At 45.6% G+C, this 19,138-nt stretch overlaps 1 protein-coding gene across 1 annotated transcript; it reads right to left on the bottom strand.

Moving 5' to 3' along the window:
- Positions 1–3,474: 3,474 nt before the first annotated feature.
- On the bottom strand, positions 3,475–5,221 carry LOC106493474 (vitelline membrane outer layer protein 1-like). Its single transcript, XM_013953534.1, has 3 exons — positions 5,051–5,221; positions 4,333–4,436; positions 3,475–3,769 (listed from the first exon to the last, which is right to left on the bottom strand). The coding sequence occupies exons 1-3, from the start codon at positions 5,219–5,221 to the stop codon at positions 3,475–3,477; spliced, it is 570 nt and encodes a 189-aa protein (XP_013808988.1).
- Between the last annotated feature and the right edge of the window lie 13,917 nt (positions 5,222–19,138).

The following is a 19,138-nucleotide window of genomic DNA, read 5'->3' as shown; positions in this document are numbered from 1 at the left end:
GTGGAAGCGCTGCTGTGAAACTCTTCCCATAAAAGTCTGAGCAACATGCATACTCTTTTCAGTAAATGGGGAATGATTAGACATGGCTAGCTTTTTTACATCAAAGATGCCCCAATGACAAAATAGGCATGAAATCAGAAGGGTAAGATCAGACATTTCAAGCAGCCCTCACTGTGCATCAGGGTAAATGACTGCACAAGAATCAGGGCCATTATTGAAAAAGTCTCGAGTTTCCATGTGGTATTTCATTCAGGTTTTCCTCTGATCAGAGGAGTCGTATGCCACTGTAAATTACAGCTGTTCTTTGAAGCTCCAGTGTGTGAACAGACAGAAAGTGAACAACTGACGTAAGTCTTGTCACTTTGTGATGGACCATGGCAAGGCCTAGGACTTACTGTTATAGATCAGTGGCATACACAAAATCCTGCATTAATCAAATAATAAATTTGAAGCAGTAATGGGCAAGGATTTTTCTTCCAGCATTTCATTGTTAGATCTTCCCACCTAGAAATATATTATTCTGGAGGACCTTCCGTTGTGTTTGTATTCACCTCAGCCAAGATTTTTCCTGATTAATGGGAAAGGCTAAGAATTGAATAGGAAGATCAAATAAAGTCTCCAATAACTAGTACTCTTGCAGAAATCTGTCTGTGTAGACACAATGTCTGTTTTATGTTTCATGTCATGTAAAGGAATGTGCTGTGTACAGTAACTCTCTTAACTGAATGAGTAACATTAAAATGATATAATCATACAAAAGTAATATAAAGCCTCCTGAGATATTCATGACAAGCATCCCATCATTTTTATCTCAATGTATTTCAGACCGTATTGGGGGAGCCTTTTTTCCAGGAGAAATGACGAGTTGTGAATTTTCCTAGTATATCTAATTGTAGACAGAGATTCACAATCCCATAAAACAGAACTACTTCAAGAAGGCCTTGATCTCTTACAATTGGGTATCCCACCCATGAGGATATGTGACCTGGCTGCCAGTTCATATACACAATGGTTCTCTCTTGTATTACAGTTGTGCTCTGCTGAGTTAACACAGTAATGGCTCTCTGGGGCTTAAGAATATAGTTATGGAACAAGGTGAGTACTTGGTGACTGACTGAATGGGTAATAAAAGTATAATCTCTCGGAACTGCAAAACCCTATTCTCAGAGGCCAAGTGGAAAGGGTTAAATATACTTGCAAATATACTTATTGTGAAGCTTCTCTTGGCTGCATGCAAAATGGCAGGCAGTCCATTTGGATGTGTAAAGGCAAATGTTGGCACTATTAATGCTTTGAAAACCACTGGAACATCTGGCCTCCCAGCAGTGATTAAATAAACATAACACTGAATTAGTCATGATTGTATGTTCAGATATTCATTATGTGCATAGAAATTGGTGCTCACAACTACTACTAAGGACTATTCACAATCCTCCTATGGAGGAGTTACTTTCAAAGAGAATATCAAAGCAAGCAAATTTCAAATATATGAGTGTATAAAATAGTGATGAACTTTATAGAGCTATGGAGGTTCTCCCTCACTCCTACATCTTCCTCAAATTTCTGCCTCCTCTCTATACTCTTGTTACTGAGGAAATTGTTTATTTTTGAAATCTTTGCAATTCACTTCGGAATTCACCTTGTTCTTCCAGTTTCTTCCTTTCCACCCTGAGTTCTCCTTGTGCTTGTGAACCTCTCTGACATGCACAGACTCTCCAGACTACTTGTAAAGTAGAAAATGTTCCTGCATAGTACCCTATGAGATGTGGGTTTGTGGCTATTTCCTGTCCCATACTTGTTATCCTGATCAGAGTCCTTGTATGCATAGTCTTGCCTAATGAACAGGAAAGCAGGACAAGGTAAGAACTCCAGAGAAGACCTGAGCAGGAGTTCTTGGTGCTGAAGGAGGTGATGGTGGGTTCAGGAGAGGTATCTATAGGTAGTAGATTTCTGACTTTACTGCAAATTAACTCTGGAAAACCAGGAAACAAAAATCTTCAAGAATCTTGGTGCTTCCTTTGGACAAGGCAACTGGAGGTGATGTTGAGATGCTGGGTTGAGCAGGCTGGAGGTGAGGCACACAGTGGGGGCCAGGAGTTGGATGGTGGATATGGACCTATTCGCGGTTGTATGATGGTCAGCTCTCCACATCCTAATCATTACAATGGAGAGAGGGTGAAGATATACCCTTCTCCTCATTTGAAAACAAGAGATTTACCCCTAATAAAATCCATGGTTTCTGCTAGGGCAGGAAAGCCCTCTTCTCTTCCTCCTTCACTGCCCAGCCCTTACGGTCCTGCTTCCTGCCTTACCTACAGGTGGGGAGATCATCATGGAATTGTGGGATCATTCCCACAATGACTGATCATGGGATGTTTAAGGGATAGACCAAAGGCAGAGAAAGAGAGGGATCAAGGTGGACTGGAGAGGAACAAGTGTGAGAAAATAAAGGGAAAAAGGGATAAAAGGGGCTGGTTGTGGGTAAACAGCTGACTAGTCAGCGTGCTTCTCTGACCAAGCCCTGCACTTGACCACTGCAGCCTGTCCTATTAGGCTTACTAAATATTCTTAGTTAATAACCATAACTGTTTAACAACAACAACAACAACAACAACAACAACAGCAACATTCTTTCTAACTATCTTACGTGTGGGTGCACTCTGGTTTGAGCCTGTGTGTGAGAGCACTAGCAAACTTCATGCCAGACTTGTCAGTGACCAGGATAAGAGAGCCAAGTGCCAGTGACTGCAGCGAGTAAACCTCAGGTGCCTGAAGTGACCATGAACATCAGGTGCTCAAGGGTCCAGGAGCCAGCACCTGGGTAAACTGGGGTCTGAGGCCAGATATTGAAAAGACTGGGTAGCTGAGGCCAGCTACTGAGGAGACCAATTCTGTGTGAGTGAGTATATATTTCAGTAGTGCACATCAATCCTGATTAGCTGGAGAGGAAGAGGTTTGGGCCATCTGTGCTGTTCATATCACAGAATCACAGAAAGGTTGAGGTTGGAAGGGACCTCTGGAGATCATCTAGTCCAACCCCCTGCTCAAGCAGGGTCACCTAGAGCACGTTGCACAGGATCACGTCCAGGCACGTTTTGAATATCTCCAGAGAAGGAGGGCGCTGTGTGTGTGTATACATGGGTGCCACCAAAGGCACTGCTGTCTGTCTGTGTTCGTCTATGGCTGACTGTAGGGGTTGTGTGTGTGTGTGTGTCCACATGCTTGTGTGCACTTGTGCACTTACTGGACTTACATGCTAAGCCTTGATACTGACAGGACCTGGGAACAGGGAGCTGCAGTAGCATCACATCCATCGGGCTGGGGCTGGAAGAAACCCCCTCGTTCTGGCAGTCCCTGCATCTGGCTACCTCCCAACAACATGATTGAGAAAATTGCACACTGCCCCTTGTGCAAGGACAAATTCAAGGTTTAATGGTAGATCACTTTGTAAATGCTGGGGTAGAAGGCTTGGACTTAGTCACAGCAGTAGAGTTTCATATCGTTGAGAGCTGTGTCATCCCCCTTTCCCTGGGGTTCTTCCACCTTCGTCTGGAGCCCACAGATGGCTTTAGAGTTGCATTTTCCACTCCATGGGCCAAACTGACCCTCTGAAAGTCCCTGGCCCACCAGTTGTGTTCCATCAGAGCAGAGGAACATCACGTTGTCGGCTGCCGTGTCATCAAGCAGATGCTGCTGTGGTTCCACACGCAGCGAGAAGGAAACCATCTTGCTACTGGAGCAGAGCTGGGCCTTAGTCCAGGTTCCCCACCTGCCAGAGAGGAAAAACAACTCCCTGATGTGTGTTCAGCCTCTGCTCACCTGAAAGCAACCCTGCACCTCAACTGGGACCCTTGTGGTCCTAGGAAAGGGTATCTACAGAAGGACAGTATATTTCTAAGAGCATCTGTTTCACTCTACTTCACTTGGGTGTTTTTGTCTTTCCCCCTAGGTACCCAGCTATCATCAGGCCTGTAGCCTGTTGCTACATGACTCCTTGGGGAGTTCAGCTGCTTGCATTGTCCCTATTATTTAGCATCAATGTCTTTTTCCAAGTAAGCATTTGAGGAAAAGGAGAAAGTAAATGATCAGGATTGGATATTTGCAATTCCCTTTCCTGGGTTCAAGATCCTTTCAAAATTTATTCCCTTCTCTGGGACAAGATATTTACCCTAAGATATTCACACTTCGTGGCTAGAGGGACCAAGTGGGGCAGGGGAGCCACCTTCACAAGGGTTTTGGGATGGTTATAGCAAAAACATTGCACTGCTTTCCCTTGTTGTTTCACGAAAGCTGCTGTCCTGAAGGAAGAATGAGAAAGCAAAGGCTACTCACGGCCCCACTGAGGACTCAATGGTTGTGCCATCTGTGCAGAGCAGGCGGATGCCATTCAGAGCTGTGTCATCACCAAATAGCCAGAATCCCTGGTAGGACTCCACCTTAGAAGAGTGGACAAACAAGTGAACGTCACCAGTGAATGGCCAACTCCCTGTCCCATTAAAAAGAAGAGATAAGATGAGCCTTGGGAGAGGTGTTAGGAGGCTCTGTGAGACGCAGCCAGAGACATCTTAGTGCTGCTGAGAAAAGGGGCTGTAAGGCAGCTTCACAGCCTCTTCTAGTGAGCCCATTTTGCTGTTGCTTACCTCTGTTCTTTATCCAAACTGCAGAGCAGAGGTTCTGGACACAGAGGAACATTTGGTGGCTGCTGCCCTGAGGGCATGCCTACACTCTCGTTGGGTGCACTGACCCCAAGAACTGGAGTCTTGAGAGGTGCAAGTCCCTTGGGCACGAGCTGCAGAGTACAGATCCCAGGCCTATTTGTATCCTGTGGACTCCCCTGGTAAGAAATCACTCACTGGCAGGGAGCCTGGAGAGCTAGTCTACACTAGAGATTTCTTGCTGATAAGCCTGCATGAACAATAAAGATACAATGCAAACACTGCTGCAATGGGACAAAGTGTTGTTGCCAGCCCTACTGAAACCAGAATGAAAGAATATAATTTCATAGTGAGTTTTTTTCTTTTTCCCCCTTGGAGAAGGAGTGAAACCTTACCTTCAGTTCAAATCCCTTAGCGTAGCCTTTGGGGCAAAAATGTGGCTTCCCCCAAGTACCCCAGGGGCCTCCATTGGGCACAGTGAGGTTGGAATCATATTGTCGTGCCTCTGTGTCTTGAAGGCAGCAGGAGCCCAGCAGGAAGAAGAAGGCAGGGATGAGAGGATGCATAGTGGGGATCTGCTCTGCGTCTTGCTGCATAGAGGTGATGGGCCGACAGCTGGCATGGAGGGAATTTATGAGCCAGGAAAGTGGGTGGGAGTCCTTGGGAGAAGGTCAACAAACCCCATGGGCACTGCTGGTTGTTGCTATGTACTGCTCCTGTTAACTGTCTATCACTCAATAGTGGGGCCACCCTTGCCAAACAGAAGGGGTGTCACCAGTGCACAGTGGCCGTATGAAGCTTGCAGGGCCCATGGAAAATAATTGTTGTGAGGGAAGTGAAGGGGGCAGAGCTGAGACTGTCTCCTGAGGGCGTGCTGTGGCTTTGAGGATGGTCCTGGGAATGTGGAGGAGAGGGTGGGGGAGAAAGCAAGGTGGGAGAAGAAGTGAGGGACTGGCCGGGAAGGAAACCTCTAACAAGGCTGAGGCAAAACGGAGGCACGTGGGTCTTAGGGATCTTTGCTCTGGAAGTTCTCACTTGCTTTCTCTCTCTCTCTCTCTCTCTCACTTTCTCTCTCTCCTCTCTGTCCTGCTGGGGTTAAGGAAAGTGTCTGCACTGGAAACCACTGCATTTTGCTTTGAGACATGCATAAGTGTAGGTGACTATGCAAAGTCTGTAAACATCTCCTCACAAGGCAAGTGCTCCAGCCTCCAACCATCTTGGTGGCTGTTCACTGAACTTGCTTCCATTCATTGATGTTTTCTTGTATTGGGGTGCCCAAAACTATATGCAGTACTCCATACATAGTCTAACAAGTGACAAGTAAAAGGGAACAATCACTTCCCTTGATCTCTTATTCTGTTCCTGTTCATACAGCCTAGGGTGCTGTTGCTGTCAGGGCATGCTGCTGGCTCATGTCCAGCTTTGCTGCCCACCGGGATGCCCCAGGGCCTTTTTCGCAGAGCTGCTCCCCAAGCAGTCAGACCCCAGGTGTGTTGTTGCAGGGGTGCTTCCTCCCCAGGGACAAGGCTTGTTTTTTCTCCTTGTTTAATTTCACGAGGTTCCTGCTGACTGATTCATCTAGCCTGTCCAGGTCCCTCTGGATGGCTGCCCTGTCCTTGAGTGTATTGAAAGGTCTCCCAGTTTGACATAATTGAGAAACCTGAGAGTGCACTCCACTGCCTCCTCCACGTCCTTGATAAAGATATTACACAGAATACGGCTCAGGACAGACCTTGAGGAACTCCATATGTAACTGGTCTCCAGATAGAGGACACGTCAGGACCCTGACTTCACTCCCCCACTTCTAAGAGTTTAGCTGGGTGTTCAAGACCAGCTGATAAGGGCCGTTGTGAAGAAAAAGCTCAAAAAAGTCTCAGCTAAGGCCTGTCCCTCCTTCCCTTGGGAGCCTTTTCTAAGCTAAGGCTTTCACTTCTTCACCTTCCTCCTCTCTCATACTCCTGCCTCTTATTTCTCCTTCAGTTTGGGATTTCCATGACTTTGGCTTTGTAAAGAAGAAACACACAGTTATCCTTATACAGATACAGCTCCCAGCTGCTCTGGTGTATCTTCTGGAGCTGCCAGCATATAGATCAGGCAAGAGTTTTCAGTCAAAGCAGACCTGTACTTCTGCTGTTGTTTCACTCTCAGATGAGCAAGCCTTGTTTGTCCAGAGGGACTAGACAGAGAAGAGACCTCTGAGCAACACTCATAGGTCTCCTGTGGGCAGTTGCAGAACAGGAGGACAAGAAACCAAAGAGCTGTTCACAGTTCCAATGAAGAGTCAGTGATGATGCCATCTGGAGAGCTTTCTTGTGAGGTCCATATTAGCAACATATCCTACACTAAAAACACAGTTATCAAGGGAATAAGAGTTATTCCAAGCTTCATTTATTAAAGAATGGAAGATACTAATTTTGTAATAGTCACTTTCTGTTGGAAAAGGAAGAAATTAAGCTTTCAGTTGAAATCCTCTGGTGTACCCCTTTGGTTAAAATTGCCAGATCCCCAGTTACCTGTGGCACTCCACAGGACACAATGAGAAGGAAGATGTATTTTTTTGGCCTTTATATCTCAAAGGCATCAGGAGCCCAGCAGGAAGGAGACAGTAGGGATGAAGGGCTGTGTGGTCAGGGTCCTGTTCTGCTTAATGGATAACTAATGGATAGTTAGTCTCTCCAGACAAGGAAGGAATTTGTAGGCTGGGGGAGTCCGCTGGATTTCCTCAGAAGACTGGCAGCAACCACAGTGAAAGCAATGGGTCAGTACCTGGTACCATATTCACTAATGACCTGTGATTCAGTGATATGATCAGCCCTTTACATTAGCCATGAAAGGTGCATGGTGAGGCTTTCAGGATATGTGGAAAGTTACTGCTTTTGGGTGCAGTGGTGGTGGAAGAATTAGGACTGAGAAAAGGATCTTAAGGAGAAGTAAAGAGGACCTATGTGGGAGAGAAGGCCTTGAAATGGCCAAAACTAAAAAGGGAGAAATGTTTTACAGTTTGCAGTCATGTCCCTAGAACTGAATCTTGCTCCTTTCAAGTCCCTCTTATTGACAGGGACTGTTTTCTTTGTCTTTCAGTTTTACCCAGCTCTCTCCATTTCCCCTCTGTCAGTCTGAGCTCCAGCCTGTGGCTGTCCTGTCACCTCAGGTAGGAGCTATGCAGTCCTGAGTGAGAGAAGACCCTGCTCAGTATCTTTGCTGATTTATTATTACTCCCTTTTGGCTGCCTCCTTCCCAGGTATAAGCGAGTGACACCGGGTCAGTGATTCTGTGATATTCCAACAGGAAGAAGTGAAAACAATTCATACTAGTAATTAACTTTGCCTATTGAAGAAAGCAGTTATTTTTTTTAACTTCAGAACAGGGAGCTAGAAAACAAACAAGGAACTAACCTCAGTTTTATGCTTCCCTTTCTTGCCGCTCATTAATTTTTAACCCTCTCAGGGTAATGAACCTCCTTCTTGAGTCAAATCCACTTTCTACTGGAAACCCTCCCTGCTGCGTGAATATGGCATGGACTGGAATGGAGGCTGCCGAAGGGAAATGCTGATAAGAGATGGGGTCGCTAGCAGCGTTTGTGAGCTTTGTGACCTGAAACACTGAGGTAGGGAGGAAGTCACTACAGTTGCTCTTTGGAAACAGGGAAGGAAAGCTCCAATTATGTCCTCCTAGGGGCATCAGCAGATAGGTTCTGAACTGGTGGGCAATGGGACCTAGCTGAGAAGAGAGCTACCCTCCTGCTTGTGGTATATTATTGCTATGGATATTCCCTGGGGAAAGGAGACACTGGGTTCAGGTGCCTAAGACAAGATGGCTCCCTTAGTGGAGTGGAGATCTCAGGGCAAGTTCAGACACAATATCTTTGCAAATTTGCCTCCTTCTTCACTGACGACTTCATCCCCTTCTCGATTTATTTCAGCCTGCTCCAAGGCGAGCTGGCACTCTCAGAGAATGTGTGACCTCTGCTTAGACGTTTCTGATATCTCCACTGTTAGGCTGGGTTTCAGAAGCAGGAATCCTGTCTTGCCTCCCCACCCTGCATGCAGCTGGTCTTATCAAGGAGTCGCTTTGCTGAGGGGTCCACTTTTGGAAATTGCTCCTTTGGCAAACTCCATCTGTGAAAGTACCAGAGGCTGAGGCATGTGCCCTTTACATGGGAGTGAAGGCGGGGAGGAAGCTGTTCATTTCAAATGCCTGCCTGGGTGCAGGAGGACAATGTTGTGGCGTCATTTGGATAATTCTGCTTATACAGTGAACTTCCCTGGGTATCCAGTGATGCACTCCCACATCCCTGCTAATGAATATTTTCTTGGCTGGCAGACTCTTTCTCTTCACCACCTGCTTCTTTTTCTTTTCTGTCAATCCTCATTACCCCAGTGAGGTAGGGAAAGTACCAAGTTACAAACCGAGGATAAAAGGATTATTCATTATACTAGCTTGGAAAGCTGGAGTTTGAAGTTTCCATTGAAGAGTTTGGCATCCTCCTACTCTCTCCCTCATATATCCCCTCCTTCTCACCATCCCCCTGAGCTAGTCTTGGGGAATTTGTCTGAAAAAAAATTAAATACTATGTTTCCTGTGTTGAGCTTAGCTTTGATATTTAAATATATATATAAACACTGGGCAAATACTGTGAATATTGTGTAAGGCTTCACTCCTGAAGGGCTCAGAGTCACTTTCTCTTGCGCCAGCCTTTCCAGTCCCGGGTGGGTTGAGGATGGGAACAATTCTTCCCTTTAAAGTCTGCTCACACTGATGGGAGACAATGCTGTAGTGGTGCCCCCCTTCTTGCTCTTCCCTGGGGAACCCAGTGGGCAGTTCCCAGTCTCTGTTGCCCAGCATAGCCCCATTTCTCTCAGGTGGTGAATGGGAGGTGTCTGTGCTCGCAGTCAAACCTGGCATCAGGGCATGGCACCTCAGAGGCTGGGCTGGAGCTGTGACCCACAGCATTAGCAATAATGGGAGTGGGAAACCACAGCTTGTCTAAGCGTGTTTTTATATGTCTTCAATGACATAAATAGCTTTTTGGCTAAGCAGCTTCTTATCAGCATCCCTGTTAGTTGGATTTGTAATTACCACATAACTTGCTAGTCCTCCTTTTGCTCTCTGCTAGTTACTAGCTGCTTTGGAGGTTAGCTTTGGCGGTTAGTTATAGGGTCAAATTATGTGACATAATTTTTTCTTTTAGTTTAATTGTTGGAAGGCAGGATGACATTAGACTGAACAAAACACATAAAGACATGATGGCCGGCGTAGAACAAAGACCAGTCCTGTATTTTGCAAATATATAAAACAAAAAGAGATATCTCTTTTTCCTTGTCCAACTTTTGGGCTTCTTAATACCTAGATTTAAGTCCTTCTCCTTATGGTAAAAAAATAATCTAGAGTTGCAATGAAACCAAAATACCTGAATACAGTGCAGATTACTCTGTTCTCAAAACACTCAGGAATCAGCAGAACAGAAAATGGTACTCACAGAGCCAAGATATCAGGGTGAAAGAGTGAAGTGTCTGCAATACCCTTGTTGATGTTGCATATATATATTTACATTGTAGACATCTAAATGAAGGTGAGATGAATCTCACTTTCCATGGACTAGCAGGTATTTTGCTGTTTACTGCCCATGTACAAGATTTGCCAGAGAGGACACAAGAACTGTGTTCTAAACTGGCCTTGTTCTCTAGCGACATAAACCTTCTTAGGTGATGGTGAGAAAGTTACTTAAACTGTATGTGGACTCAAAGGATTCTTGCAATGACCTTCATAATGTCATCAGAGATAAGGCCAGTTAAACTGTCCCTACATCTGGAAACTAAAGATAACTCTGATATAAGACCTAGTTTGAGGTGTTCTTCAGTGCCAGCAAGGGTCCAGGCAGTCTTTGAAGCACATAGCACTACTGGTGCCACCATGTTCAAAAAACATATTAGCAGAGGATCAAAACTTTCTAAGCTACTGTGTTCTTTGAGGGTCAGGAGAAAGGCACTTGCTAGCTCTATTGGTACACCTAGACCAGATTCACAGGGTCATTCCCAGCTGTGTGAGAGATACCACCTTCTTGCCTGCAACATAACAGTGATGAGATGCGATTGCTATAACTGCCTATATGAGAAAAGTGGTGTTTCCTGTGAGATCGCTCCCTAATGACAAAAAGTCATTAAACTGAGACAGAATCCATGGCCTCTCACTGCTTTCAGTGCAGAGCAGCTAATACCGAGAATTAGCTCTCTCTGAGACAAAGGCAGCTTTCCCCTTCACAGTCTCTTTCTTTTTCATTTCTGCTACTTTTTGCTCTTTTCTATTGACTTGTGAGGCCACCAGAGCCATGGTTCAGGTTCACCTAAATTATGACTCCCCCACTTAGTTGTCTGTACAGGAGTCAACCTGTGACCTTTGTGTCTGAGCTGCTGCTGCTGCAGTCAGAGGGGATGTTCATGCTCAGTGAAGTCTAGAAATTGCTTCCACTGATTCAGCTGCCCGAGGACAGGTGTCTAGTGCCATCAGAAGCTTCACAGAGGATCCCATCTAGCCTCTGTTTGCCAAGTTAGAAGGTGCAAGTTTGCTGTAGGCCTGGTAATAAGTGACTGGGGCCAACATTACAGAATCACAGAATCGCTGAGGTTGGAAGGGACCTCTGGAGATCATCTAGTCCAACCCCCCTGCTCAAGCAGGGTCACCTAGAGCATGTTGAATAGGATTGCATCCAGGCGGGTTTTGAATATCTCCAGAGAAGGAGACTCCACAACCTCTCTGGGCAACCTGGTCCAGTGCTCTGTCACCCTCACAGTGAAGAAGTTTTTCCTCATGTTCAGATGGAATTGTCTGTGTTTCAGTTTGTGCCCGTTGCCTCGCGTCCTGTCACTGGGCACCACTGAAAAGAGTCTGGTCCCATCCTCTCGACACCCTCCCTTCAGATACTTGTACACGTTGATAAGATCTCCTCTCAGCCTTCTCTTCTCCAAGCTAAACAGGCCCAGCTCTCTCAGCCTTTCCTCATAAGAGAGATGCTCCAGTCCCCTAATCATCTTTGTGGCCCTTCGCTGGACTTGCTCCAGTAGTGCCACATCCCTCTTGTACTGGGGAGCCCAGAACCGGACACAGTACTCCAGATGTGGCCTCACCAGGGCTGAGTAGAGGGGGAGAATCACATTACATTTCCTTCTATTTTTTTCTCTGTGATTAGGTCTTTCATATTTCCTGATATACAAGTGATGTAGATTCTTTTGTCTTAGTCAAATCCAGTTTCCACAGAGAATTTTCATAAGGAAAGAGCAAGGTCATTTCTGGAGAGAGTAGGTAATAGGGAAATGTTGGCAATGGTCATTATTATGTATATTATATATTATATTATTATTTTTGGTCATTATTAAAAGTTGCATGTGAAATAGATGTTAGCTTATTACATTGGCAGATCACGCTATAGCACATATGCTAGCATAAGAGGCCTGTAGTTTCCCAGGTCACCCCTGGAACAATTTAAAAAAACTGATATCATGTTTGTCACTGTCTAGCCTTCCAGTTATTTTTAATGACAGGTTACCCACCACTGCTAGGACTTTAGTTTTCCAATTTAGAGAGATCTTAGACCTTCTGAGTGGTTATTATCTGGTTCTAGAGATCTGTTGCTTTTCGCCTTGTGAATTTTTTCATACCTTTCTAAAGTCATTTTAATTTCAGTCAAATCTGTCCTATGTCCCCTGAAAAGAACAGCAGGAACTACTGGAACACCAGGCTTCTTCCACTGTGAGCGCTAATGCAGAAAATCATTTAAAAATGGCCTTATCTGCTATGTTCCTCTTTTATACCATCCTACAGATGGTCCTACAGATTCTCTGACAGGTCTCCCGGATCTTGATGTGAAGAAAGATTATTAGTATTAATTCCCTTTGCCATTTGTTCCTCAAACTCCTGTTTTGATCTGCTGTTTCTAAATATAATCTGCCACTGTATAGGTTAAGTTTATTTTCTTCATTTGTCCACAGCTTTACTTTGTGTTGTTTATCAAAACCTCCCTTAACCTTACTAAGCTGAATGCAACTGATCCAGTACTTCCAATGCCATAACCTTTAGACCACTCCAGCTGTCAGTCAGTGTGCAAGCTCTAGGCTTTCCTTTGCAGACCGCCTTTGAGCAGAAAGAATAGAGAAAGACCCCCTGCAAGTGCCTGTGTTAATGGTATGGCTGTGAGCAGGGGAGGGGAGCTCCTGGGGGCTCGGTGACAGTGCCATCTGTGCAGCGCACTGTAGAGACCGGCAGCACTGCTTCAGCCCTGAGATGGCAAATGGACAGAGAAAGCATCCAGCTGCTGTGAGCACTCCCCAAGTCAACAACAGTCTCTACTACTTCTTATTAGATTATCCAGAACTTTTTTTAAGAAGTAAAACCCCACAGAAGTACCTCTCAGGAGAGTCTTCACACAAGTTACAGCGGTTGCCCGAGGAAGAGGGAGGATGGGTCAGCGTCTTTCACAGGGATTTGCCTGCCTGTTGGCTGACTTGTTTCCATCCGATCAAAGATCAGAAACCCCAGCTGCAGCTGGGGAGGGGAGTGAGGGGCCGATGCTGCCCCCAGCCCCTGTGGAGCGCTGTTGGGTGGGTTTCCCAGGGAAGCAGATCTGAAGAGAGGAGCGAGAGCCAGAGGGCACTGAAATGGGCTGAGAACTAAGGACTTCTGCTCGTGTGTGAAACCTTCTGCTGAGAAATTACTTGCAGGTGGTGAGCCCTCCGCACTAACTAACTAGCAGAGTTTTGCTGTTATTTCATACCAAGCAAAGTTATAGCTATCCTGGGACAATGTTCACTTTGAAGAATGAAAATAAATGAATTTAGCACAAGAACTTTTCCTGTGAAAAAAACCTTGGAGATATTCAAAACTTGCCCTGAGCAACTTGATCTTACTTTGAAGTCGGCCCTGCTTTGAGCAGGGGCTTGGACCAAATGACATGTAGAGGCCCCTCTAAGCTGAATTGTTCTCTGATTCTGTAAAACAGCTGCAGCTACATAGATGTTGTCTGGAAATGAACTGGTATAAAACTAGATATATCACAGTGTTACTGAAAAAATTGCGAAGGCAAAACTCTTCTCTAGGCTTGTCCTAAAACTTAATAAATTCCTTCCTGATTTAATCTCTTCCTTACATGCTGAGTTTCTTTTCTACTTTTCAACAATTTAGAGGCTTTTACAGACGTTATCTCATCGCCTTCCTGAAGCATCACTTACCCAAGCCACAGAGAATGAACCTTCTGAGCACTTCCTTTGCATCTCCTTCTGATATTGTCTGTGTTTTCTGGGACCTTTGGATATTTGAAGAGTTAATCCCCTGTAAATACTGGCTGCAAAGACTCTATATTCTTCTATAAAAACACCCCTTCAGTCTCAAATCTGAGTTTCAGGTGTTCTTTAAGCCAATTAACACCAAGGGCCTGTTTGCTGATTGCTACCCAAGGGGAAGAAGGAGAACAATGAAAAAAAACTTGAGTACAAAGAAATTTTCCTTGTGAGACTGGATGTTGAAAGTGCAAGGGCAGAAGGATCATGAAAAAGAAAAGCTTTATAAGGTCAGTGCAAAGCTCTTGCTGTATCCTCAGGAGGAAAGTGTGTAATCCCTTTGTTACCCTGCAAGCCTCCATGGGGTGCAGCGGGACAGAGCTGAGCTGTTGAGCTCTGCTGTCCTGAATGCAGTGGGAGAAGAGCAGGCAGAGGATAGCTGCAATAGAGCGTTACATGAGGAGCATATGTCCTGAGCCTACTAAAAGAGAAGTTGCAGGGTAGTTCCCAGCCTCAGGAAATGGTGGGAATTTAAACTCCAGCAACACAGTGTGATCCAGTGTTTGTAACTACAGCTGTTGTCTCCTCCTGTGTCCTCTGAGAGTAGCCGTCAGGGTGAGGGGAGCCACTGTTCAGTACAACAGCAAGTGGTAGGAAGACAGGCTATATTTCCTGAGAATGAGCTTGGACAGTTGGGCAACTGCTGAAGTTTCAGTGAATGAGAACTGGCTGTTAGATTGAATGTAAAATAGGTCCTCAGCTGACCAAAGCACAGGTGCAGCCAGAGAGCTCTTCTCACAGCTCCATTTGCAGGGCTGATGGCTCTTTGACTGTTGGGGTTTTCCCCTTTCATCTGGGCCCCCCACCCTTCCTGACAGTAAGTCTGTGCCCCAGCTGCGGGCAGTGTGTCCACCAGATTGCATAACAGCATGCACTGACCTCTTCCATCTTTCAGCTCCTTTCTGGGACTTGCAGCCATATGGAAGGTGGTTTTGGCTCAGTCGCTATATGGCATGCCCATGGGATAAGGATGCCTGCTTCTATTTTGCCACTGGCTAGGACCTCTAAGATAAAGATGACACGCATTATGTATTATTTTTTGTTCTCAGATGGGAAACTGGTAATAAAAAGCTAAGTTAGCTTTGTTTCCTCATATTTCTTACTTTGTCTTGTTTTTTATTAGGCCTTTTATATCCCATTCTCATTATGAATCCTTTTGCCTTGACCAAATCCAATTTCCACAGAAAAGCTTCATGAAGAATGAACAAGGTGGCTTCTTCATTCATGAAGAATGAACAAGAGTCAGTAACAGGAAAATGTCGTTTTGGGTCATTATTAATGGTTGTCTATAAAATAAATAATAAGCTTATTAAGTTTGCAGACCACAGCAAGCTGGAAGAGGCTGCAAGTACTTTGGAGGACACAGCTTGAGCTTGACAAATGGTCTTGTCAATTGGAGAAATAGTCTGAGAAAAATAGGATGCAATTCTACAGGGACAAGTGCAAGTTCCCACCTTACACAGAAATAAGCAGCTGCATGAGGAAAAATGCCTGCATTAATGTCCCGCTGAAGAGAAGGATCTGGGGGTCATAATGGATCAAAGGCTAAGCACGAGTCAGCATTGTCATGGCATCTCCATAGTGAGATATATGAACCAAATTATAGCCTATAAGAAAAATGGAGTGATTTTTTCTTTTCGGCATGTGTAAGTCCCAAGCAGGAGTGCTCTGTTCAATTTAGGGTACTGAACTTCCAGAATGATGTGGCCCAGCTGAACAGAATCCAATGGAAAACAACAAAAATTGTCAGCGGCCTGGAAAACATGACCTGTGAGGAGTGAGTGTGAGAGCTGGGACTGTAAAATTGAGAGAAGTGATGATGGGGAAGAAGGAGTCATGGGAAGAGCAGTTCAGTGAGGGTTTTTCTTTTCAAGTGTTGCCGTGGGTGGATGTGGGAGGGCAATGTAGAGAGCACCACAGGGGGAAAAACATATCCCAGGTTTTCCTGTCATCGGGCTGCCTCCAGGCCACATAGAGCACAGCTGGGTGGCAGCAGTAGGGGGCCGTGGTGGGCTGCGAGGAGAGTCAGAGTGGGGGTTGCCTGGTGGCTGTATGGGAACTCCAGTTTAAGGTGGAGACCTAGCCTTGGGAGGGTATTGCTTGAGGGGCTAAAAACCATGGCGTGATAGGGGTGGTGTCACCTGGGGTCTGCAAGGAATGAGAGGACAGCCAAGCCCCCATGCCCACGTTACTGAAGTGCTCGCTGCCCCTGGGGGAGGCAGCAGGATAACAGCCTGCAACTGTACAAAACTGCGGCAAAGAGAAAGGGAATAACCTGGTCTCTGTGGTGACTGAGACAAAAAGTAACAGCCTGGCATTACAGCAGGTAGACTGAGATTGGACATTAAGATATGCTTTATAAGAATAGTTAAACCTAGGGAGGTTGGGACAGCTCCATTGCTGGAGGATTTTAAACAAAGTTTGAACAGGCATGGGTCAGGAGTGGTTTGTGTGCAATGACTGCCTTGGGGCAGGAGCAGACTAGAAGACCTCCCAAACATCTTTCCAGCCTTGTTTGCTCTGAGTGATTCTCTATGCAAGTCAAGGGGCTTGAAATAAAGAGCTCACCCTGACCTTCAGTTGGTGAGCAGGGGCAGGGTGGCCAAGAGCTACTTTGTCCTCTGGAGACTTGCTAGGCACACAGCTGAACTTGGCTTTGGTAGGGACTGTGATGGGAACACCATGAGCAAACAGCTCTCGGTCAGGAGTGCAGTTATCACAGTCATGGCTCTGCTCCTGGGCCCTGTCTGCTGTCAGTCCTCACTACTAAGGACTTTGGGACAAGACGTGGTTTTGTACTGAGAGGCTGAAGCTGCAGTGGGGGTGAATGAACTAAAGTGGGAGGGGAGATGTCACTTCTCCCCCTTAGCTACCTGCAATAATGTTATGTTTCTTTGGAAGCTAGCTGAAGGGACAATGCCTCTGAGCAGCTTTTCCCTCGGGCCTTGCCTGAATGCCTGCCTAGACCCTCGCACGGTTTCGCTCCAAGAGAGCAAAGCCTCCATCAGGTGCAGTAAGTGGGGGAGTGTGAAATGATACGTGATTGTTGTTTATTGGAGTGTCACACCAGGAAATCAGTGAAGGCTGCTGCCAAAGGCATCATTATAATGTGATTATTTTCTTTGTATTTGCAGGGTAATGCCGGCAAAAACTGAGAATGTGAGCAAGGCCAGCTGGACAAGCTGGGGTCTGTTTACACAAATTGTTGATGGACAATGTAAGCAAGTAGGATCATATATACATTGCAGCATATGTTCCATTTGTTAGATTAATTATATTGAAAATATTTATTAGCTCACATATTATTACATGGATTATGAGCTGTTTTACTGTGACCATAAGTTTGTACTGAATTTTTCACCTCCTCTACAACTGGCAAACAGAATAAAGTACTAAATAATTTTGGACCTTTGTTAACACAAGGTGAATTAGGGTTACAGGTAAGAAACTGCTGGGCATCACATTTCTGTTGCTTGGGGAGCCTTTTCCCTACCAATAATGTGAGCCTAGCAAGGGGCAAATATTTGCCAAGCACCAGTGTAGAAAACAAACAAGATCCTGCCTAGCACCGACATCCAAGAAACATCATAGAGCCAGTTTTCTAGGGTTACTCCACGCTTCCTTCTACCTACAGTATTCTTCACTGAGCTGAGTAAGCACATGTGAGCCTGCCAAAGCTGGTTTGGGCTGGAATTAGGAAACATCCTTTCAGATTGGCATTCATCTCTTTTCTAAGGTAGGGATGGGAGGTGAAAGGGTATTTTGGGTCAAACAGAGAGCAAAAGAAAGTAAAGAAAGAAAGTAGAACCAGTGCTTTACTCAGCCTGAGTTTCCCTGCTGCTGTAAGGCTTTGAGTAACTCTCTAAGTGATGGACCAAGTCTCTCACTGCTTGTGTGTCATGGAAAATGTTCGCTCTTGTGTATGTGGGACTGGAAAGCTGCTCTCTTCCCCTGGTCCTAGGCGGTGAGCAGCAGTGAAAACACAATGTGGGAGTGCGAGAAGCAAGCACGGCAATGGATGGGCTATCTCCTCTCCTTTAGCTGAGGGACTAGAGTCTGCTTTACTCATGAGACTAGCAGAGCCTGGGAAACAGAAAAGATGACAGTTATTTCTGATGCATTAGATAGTATCCAGTGTCCCAGCAGTGGCTGGTTGACTGATTGCCACTACTCTTCTCTAAAGAGGTTGAGTATTTTCAGATTAGGACTTTGTGAGACAAGTGCTAAGTGATAATGAGCCTTCTGGAGTTTCTCGAATCCTTCCCCTGACACTGACTGCGAAGGGTTTCTTGTATGTTTTGTGAAGTGGCTCTTGACCCACAGAGCTACAGGGGGAAAGCTTCTTCAGGCCTTGAAGGGGAGAACAAGGGGTCTGTTAGTACTCCGGATTCTTGCAGGATAGCTGGACATCCACAGCTGCCTACACTGGAATTGTTGCATGACTGGTATCAGGCATAGGCAGATAAGCCATTACTGAGAGCCACGATGGACAAAATAACTGTGGCCCCAGCCTACCTTGCCTGTGCCAGATATCGTAGCAGGGGACACTACAACTGTTGCAGAGGGAAGAGTGGGATCACTGTGGGATGGTGGCTATTGCTGGGGGAAGGCCTTTCCACAGCCATCACCTATGCTTTTCCCATCTCCTCTGTCTATGCTCGTCCCATATTGCCACCTCTTTCCCAGAAGCAGGGTGTGGGGAAGTGACTATAACTGGAGGGAGGAGAAGAGTGGCTCTAGTCACTGCTTCCAAGCAACCGCCTCCCCTGGCATCAGCAAAAATAGCACACCCGATTCATTGTATTTTGCTACACTGCTGGGGAGACTTGAGCCAGCCCTGACTTGTTCTGTTGGTATATAATCATTTCTCGAAAAAGCATAAGAGCTAAGGATTGTTATTATTACTACCCATAATAAAGAACACCAGGTAAGTATCACAACACGCCTAGAAAAGATGCATCCAGCATCTGGGGGAAGATTTCCAAAACCAAGTTCTTTAACATATCAGACCAAATCTCACAGCATTTGGAGTTTGTCTGTGGGCACGCTTGCCCTTTCTTTCTTTCCCCCTTCACCCATTTTTCTTTATTCCTGACATATCTGAAGACGGTATTTTTCAGTGGCAGACACCTGGATTCTGTGTTACCTCCAAAT

The sequence above is a fragment of the Apteryx mantelli genome, chromosome 1 (genome assembly GCF_036417845.1).
Source record: "Apteryx mantelli isolate bAptMan1 chromosome 1, bAptMan1.hap1, whole genome shotgun sequence".
NCBI classification, from domain to species: domain Eukaryota; kingdom Metazoa; phylum Chordata; class Aves; order Apterygiformes; family Apterygidae; genus Apteryx; species Apteryx mantelli.
This window is presented reverse-complemented; position numbering and strand designations above follow the sequence as displayed.

Bases quoted from the DNA above. Each gene is read 5' to 3' on its own strand.
- LOC106493474 (XM_013953534.1), bottom strand. From the start codon at position 5,221: ATGCATCCTCTCATCCCTGCCTTCTTCTTCCTGCTGGGCTCCTGCTGC. The intron at 4,437-5,050 runs GTAAGGTTTCAC...CACTCTTCTAAG, and splicing joins CTAAGGGATTTGAACTGAAG to GTGGAGTCCTACCAGGGATT. The intron at 3,770-4,332 runs GTGAGTAGCCTT...CCTCTCTGGCAG, and splicing joins ATTGAGTCCTCAGTGGGGCC to GTGGGGAACCTGGACTAAGG.